This window comes from Monopterus albus, unplaced genomic scaffold (genome assembly GCF_001952655.1).
Source record: "Monopterus albus unplaced genomic scaffold, M_albus_1.0 scaffold92.1, whole genome shotgun sequence".
NCBI lineage: Eukaryota > Metazoa > Chordata > Actinopteri > Synbranchiformes > Synbranchidae > Monopterus > Monopterus albus.
In genome coordinates, this window is record NW_018127972.1 from 2425430 (window position 1) to 2432328 (window position 6899).

Here is a 6899-nt window from a genome sequence, read left to right on the forward strand (position 1 = left end):
GGGTGGGTCTACTTTAATAGTGAACACCACATAGCCTAATGTGGCGTTCATGTGGTGCTCGTAAAGACCAAAATGCGGCCCTAGTGGTTTTGCAGCACATAATCAATAAATACACAAATCAGCATAAACATTTTTGATATTTAAAGGCGGCTTTGTGCCCATATGGCAGAATGAAAACAAGAAATTGAACTTAGAGCATAATCAGCGCTTTAAAATAAAATGATAAATCATTTATACCTATTTATATATTATATTACCATTTGTTTTTGTGCTTGCTGACCCTTACGTTTTAAAGTCAGCAGCTCGCCCTCTGATATAAAAGCTCTTTTTTTAAATTTGTGTTTGCGGCTGACTTTAGTCTTCCATGTGGTTTCTCGAATTTCCGATAGCACGTGAAGGCAAAAGATCCTCGGATAAGCTACCATTAGTTCACGACGTTAGTGAAACGCCTGTTTCCTAAGAGGACAGAGTACTGAAAGGTGTTACTCAAGCGTTTTTTGTGTTTACTGCACAAAATGCTCAACCCGCAGAGATCTCTTTCTGAGCTGCCCAAGATGTCCTCAGCAAGTCAAGTGGAAAGAGCTGTACTGGTAAGCTGTTTTGTAGCACCGCGAACCGGCAGAGAAACAGTACCGTTACTGTTTGGATGTGTTATGGCCAGCTGGCTTAATATAACATGGTCTGTGTTGTTATAAAACGTAGCTGCGTGATTTTTTTTCCGTTTGCCGAAGGGGACAGTAGCATCCTCGCGCCACAGTGCAGGTATTGTAGCCATTGCTCGCGCAGATAAACTGAACGTAGCGGCCGAGAAAATGATCATGTAACATGATATGTGACTCAAAAGGAGACATAATTTATAGTAACTGGGTTGCTTTATCAGAACTAGGACTTCAGCTTTTATTTTTATTATTGATTAATTTGTTTATTTTCTAGATAGTTATAGGGCTGGATCCTATTATTCGACTATTCGTTCTTTGGGTAGGTAGGAGAGAGCTGGGCCGAAGGTACCACTTTTTATTTTTATCCTGATTGTGTGAGACGAAATGTATCTTTTCTGATCATATTTCATTTGAGGACACTTATATATGTCCTCTACCACTATCCACAGACATTTTTGTGAACAAATGTACCACCCCGAAGTAATTTTGCTTTAAATACAAGTAGTGCGACTGTACTTTCGTCTACTCATGGGGTCAAAGGTACAGCGCAAAACCGTAAAGTAAACATATACTGCTGTTATCCAGATGTGTGTAAGGATTGTAAAGATCCTCCATGCTACTCTTCTAATCATATAACCTAGTCTTGGCCAAGCCACACACACTTAATATGATGATCATTTAGGCAAATTATTTCAATGTTTAGGCTAAAAGTATCTAGCTAGCTAATGTTATCTAGTATTGATGCAGTTTAGTAACAGCAATACTTTGTCCATTATGTTACTTAGTAATGTAGTAGCCTATGGATTACACAGCCAAACCCACAAGCAAAGCGTGTTTTGTTGTTGGTGCTCTCACTAAACTCTGCTTTTTAACCTCCTCAGCTAATTCAGAGGACAAGTTTGTTGGTCTTTCATACCTTATGAAGAGAAAGCAGCATCATCTCAGCCAAGAACAGATTAGATTTAATTTCTAGATGCCATAGGGCTGTCCTGAATTGCAGTTTTTGGGCTTCAGAGCTTCAGTAGTAATAATCCCGCAGCTACATGTGTATAGCCCTTTTCAAACATGAGATACATAGCATTGCTGCTTCATCAGTATGTCGATTCGCATGTTGACATTTGGCACGTTTTACGCCGGATGCCCTTCCTGACACAACCCTGACTCGAACCTGGGCCGACGCAGTGAAAGGTCAAGGTCAAGGGTTTACTGTAATATGCACAGTGAGGAAATTTTTCTCTGTACAATGAAATTCTTACTTTGCCGTCCACACGAATGTCACACAATATAAGTGAAATATAACACAGATACATAAGTAACACAAAATCTAAATCTCAAAAAGGGAGAGCTTACTACAAAAATACTCCTCTTAGGGTAGTGTTACCACAATCACTTAACACATCACTGGCCTTCTGTTGGTACTACAACACTTAGTTTGGAAAAATGTGTCTTAAGGGCAAAGCTACTGAATGCTTTTAAAGTATCTCTTTTCTGTATTGGCTTCAGCAGTTGCCGCATTTGGTACGATTAGCGCGGGCATGATTTTACCTTTGTGTTGAACTGATATGATTTTTTTTAAATGTGGAGTAATTCAAGCTTTGTGTAATGTTAGTGCTTTCTTAGTCCCATTCGGGACTGTCCCCTCACTGTCAACCTTGTCACTTGACATTGTTGTGCTACTTTAGAGCCAGGACTCGATAGTCAGTTAAGCTGCATTGTTGGAACTTAACTTATTGACAGGTGACAGTTAAGGGAAGCTTATCCAGCATAACCTCACGGGTTGATGTGGACTGCCCTGCTTTGTTTTTCCACTGTCATTGTCACACACAGTCAGCTGAGCAGAGGACATTAAGGATCACTCCATAGTGTAAAATCAGCCAGTAACATAGACTACAGGTATGTTTATGTAAAATCAAAATTAAAACCGAAAATAGTGATTTGTAAATCATCTGTGTCCTGTATTACATTGAAAACAAAACGACAGCACATTATTTGATGTGAGACTTCATCAGTTTGATTCTTTGTTCAAAATAAACATTCACTTTAATTCTGATACCTGCAACACATTCCAAAAAAAGCTCAAGACACTAAAGCATTTACCACAGTGTGATGTTACCGTTACTTTTCACAACACTTAAAAGACGTTTAGGGACTGAGGTCACTAAGTGATTAAATGTGTCATTTGTAATTTTGTCCCGTTCTTCCTGCAAACAAGTCTTAAAGTGTGCAACAGTCCTGGGTCTTTGTTGATGTAATTTGCATTTCACATTCTCTATTGGGGACAGGTCGGGACTGCAGGCAGACCAGTCCAGCACTCACACCCTGTTCCTACACAGCCACACCTTGGTAATGTGCACTATGAGGTTTTGCATTGTCTTGTTTAAATATGCATGGGTGTCCCTGGAAAAGATGTCATTTTGAAGGCAGCACATGTTGCTCCACAGTCTCTATGCATTTTTCAGCATTAATTGTGTCATCACAGAAGTGTAAATTACCTTTGTCAAGGGCACTGACACAACCCCATACCATGACAGACCCTGGGTTTTGGACTTGTTGCTGGTAACAGTCTGGTTGGTCCTTTTTGTCTTTGGTCTGGAGCACACACTGTCCATTCCTCCCAAAAAAGACCTGAAATATGGATTTGTCTGGCCACACGTCTCCACTGTGTGATGGTCCGTCCCAGATGCCTCCAAGCCCACTGTTGACACAGGGCCTCCTTTTGGCAACCATCTCAACTTTTTTTTAGAATGTATTACAGGGATCAGAATTGAAGTGAGTGTTTTCAGTGTAATACAGAATACAAATGATTTACACATCACTATTTTCAGTTCTAATTTTGATTTTACATACCGTCCCAACCTTTTCTGATTTGGGGTTGTAATAATATTTCTTAACTAATTTCAAGCACTTTTTAGCTAAAACTGTCTTTTGGTGAAATGACATTCATCTAAAGTTTATTATGTAAATGTGATGTTATGTCTTTTATTTTGTTAATCTGTTGATGGTAGGGAGCTCAAATTATGTGAAACTATTTATATCTGGTTATAATCACTGCTAGATCAATAATGTAAAACATATCATAATCATAACCGATTTCAAGTTATTACCTCAGAAAAATACATATATTGAAAACACTGCCACTGTTACTGACTCCCGGTGTTTGGGACTAGACTTAGTGGAGATCTTGTCTCTCTCTCTGTCTTAATCCAATGTGGTTTATACATGGAATCCCTGTTAGCTGACTGTCATACTCTAGTAAAAGAATAATTAAAAATTTAGTGATAAAATGTATGGAGGACGAAAAATGACTTAATTAGAAAGAAATAAATAAATGACTACATTAATGCATAAATAAATACAGAAATAAATAAAAGAACTAGATTTGTAGAAATGTAGACATATAACAATCTAAAAATACATTGAAATAATTTATTTATACATTTATGCATTTATTTATTTATTTATTTATTTTAGCATATAAGTATTTATTTTTTTCTTTTAATTATGCAATTATTTATTGCTTTACTTATTTATTTCTGTATGTATTTATAATGAAATCATTTTTTGTCCTCCATAAAAACCTGCTGTTTCCTGTGGAAAACAGTGAATCTGAATTGCCTGCTTGCAAGCTACAAGAAGTAGTTACAGTTGAACACGGGTCACATGACCTGCTACTGTTTTCAGTCCCTCACTGTTGTAACTCTTCTATCTCAAGGGCTCTGGACCAATAGAAATGTGTGTTGATGAATATGGGTAACATTGAAATGAATGAATCGAAATTTTCAGACATTCAAATTTTGTTTTCAATCGTTTGAATTATATTTATGTTTCAGAGCTGCATTTTTCAGATTCAGATCTCTGATCTATTAAAACAGGGTCAGAAAGAGTAGATTTGAAGCTATGAGAAGAGATTGTTGAATGTCTGCAAAACAAGTTTCAAAACTTTGCAGACATGGATTTGTAACACTGAGAAGAATGAAACAAATTTTCAGGCTTTCAAATGTTTGACCCCTAAGTTTTAAAACCATATTTTACAAATTTTACAAACTTTCTTTTCTACTATTTTGTCAGTTGTACTAATTGTCAATGTTACAAACTGGGTCAATGTTTTCATGTCACAAAAATTCAGTATTGTGACAATACTGCTCTGTAGCTTTAGCATCACTGTTTTTAAACACCTTCACCAGTGAATGTAATCCATCCACACGAAAGGCTCATCAGAGATTTTAGTTTTGTGTTGTTGTTTTTTTGCATTGTCCCATTTTTTGCATTTTTAGTTATCATGTAGTAGTTCAGGTTTCATGTAATTGTTTTTGTAGGCAGAGGAATTCAGTTGGCTGCTTAAAGAAGAAGTGCATTCTGTCCTAAAGCAGCTCCAGGATGTCCTTAAGGTAAAAGTTCAGCTTTCATATATACAGTATCATTCATGTATCTAGGGCTGGATGATGTGGTTAAAATTATTGTCACAATTTTAAAGTGCATATAAAGGTATGCTTTTTCTAATAGCGAGTTCTGCTCAGCCTGAGAAAATAGTTGTCTTTATGGGTCTGGAGGAACAAGTCTGGAAAAAATCATGGTGGCCCTGAAAGCCACACCCACTACAGTTAAGGATAACATCAACACTTTGATCTTAATGCTACACTGGAAAAAACAAACAAAAATGTCTAAACAACAGTTAAAAGACAATCTGGCAGAAAGGTTACCGCACAGTTACCGTTAAATTACAGTAAAATGTCTTATTTTATGTTATTCTAATAGTATGTGACATTTTGTTCTGCTGTTGTAAACAGGAGGCATCTAGACGCTTTTCCATGCCGACATCAGGCCTGGAGAGTCAGCTCAAACAAGAAAACTTCATCCTCGGCAGCTCAGCGTAATACTCCACATATCTAACAATTTCATTTAAAGAGGTGGTATAATGGAAAAAAAAATAGGCTTGATATGGATCAGGGTGATGGCGGAGATCCTCTGCTGTCAAATTTCTTAACTCTGTCACTGTAGTATTTTTGCTTTAGGTTTTGAAACTTGCACATTGTGACATCACACCAAACCATGATGTCAGATGCATAAGGATAAGCCGACCCACTGTGCAGTGCTATGCTGAGAGTGTAGGGAGCTAGATAACAATAGCTGTACTAAAGCTAAGCTAAGGAGCTGCCTCCTACATTACAAAAACAAACACAATCCTGCCATTTTGTAGCATATATTTGAAGTTTCTACTCTGCAACAGCAGGTTCCTCTCCTTCTAACTAAGCATCAGGCCCTGGTTCATATAGGGCCTAGCTCATATAATCATATAGCTCATATAGTATAGTTCATATAACATCTTGTTTCCAGCTACAGCCTGTTACGCCCCCGTCAAGGGGAAGAGGAGCACAACATAAGAGGTAAAAGATTTGTTCCCTCCCTGGTCCCCAAACTACAGACCAATAGTCACATTACAATTTTTGGCTAGATTTATTACTAGTAAAGGTGATAAGGTAAATGAAGGAAGTGCCACAAACGCAGGGTTGAACCTAGGCCAAAATAACAAGCAAAATAACTTATTCTGTAACAACAGTGCTAAGCCCACAGTGAAAGAAAAACAACCAAAAGACAATACTGACTGTCTCCCTAAGCAGATGAAACAGGAGACAAGAGATTGAAACAAAATGGCAGTTAAGCTTCCAGACTAAACATTGCTCATACAGGAGCCAACAAGTGTAATCTAGTTATCCAGTGTATATGGAATACTTACAAAGAGCCTGAATCTAACACACTGGATCATAGAATAAACAGAATTTGTACAGACTGACGCCAAGGACAGGAGTGAAAAGGTCTGCTGTTAAGCAGCCACCCAGGTTTGGAAGACGACTGAGGATTAAGAAGTCTTGGATGCGCCAATCACTGGCAAAGTCCTCCCCTCGAGTCCAGCCAATCAGCCACAGACACCTAGACTCTCAGACAACTCACTCAGGAGAACCCCCCCCCCACAGGCATCTACACCTTTGTGGTTTTTTTCCAGGGTAAAATCTGGTAATTATTGACAGGCAACCACATGGAAGAGAGCATCAGCTAACAGGTTCTCAGTTTCTTTTTATGTTTAACTTACAAATTGAAATCTTGGACAAGCAAAACCCACCTCATCAGCCTTTATTTGAAATTTTCATCTGAGTTAAAAATAACAGGGCATTGTGATCAGTATAAACAACCACAGGCAGTGAACTGGAACCAACATACACGTCAAAGTGTTGTTGGACAAGA

At 37.9% G+C, this 6899-nt stretch overlaps 1 protein-coding gene across 2 annotated transcripts in view; it reads left to right on the forward strand.

Annotated features, from left to right (window-relative positions):
• The first annotated feature begins 352 nt into the window (after positions 1 to 352).
• Positions 353 to 6899, forward strand: part of rogdi (rogdi atypical leucine zipper) — a 14741-nt gene continuing 8194 nt past the window's right edge. Inside the window, exons 1-3 of one of the 2 annotated variants that reach the window (XM_020608258.1) lie at positions 353 to 590; positions 4976 to 5047; positions 5447 to 5529. In XM_020608258.1, the coding sequence (XP_020463914.1) occupies positions 516 to 590; positions 4976 to 5047; positions 5447 to 5529 (230 nt within the window). In that variant the 5' untranslated portion in view covers positions 353 to 515. The remainder of the gene's footprint in view (positions 591 to 4975; positions 5048 to 5446; positions 5530 to 6899) is intronic. The other variant, XM_020608257.1, reaches the window with a different exon arrangement.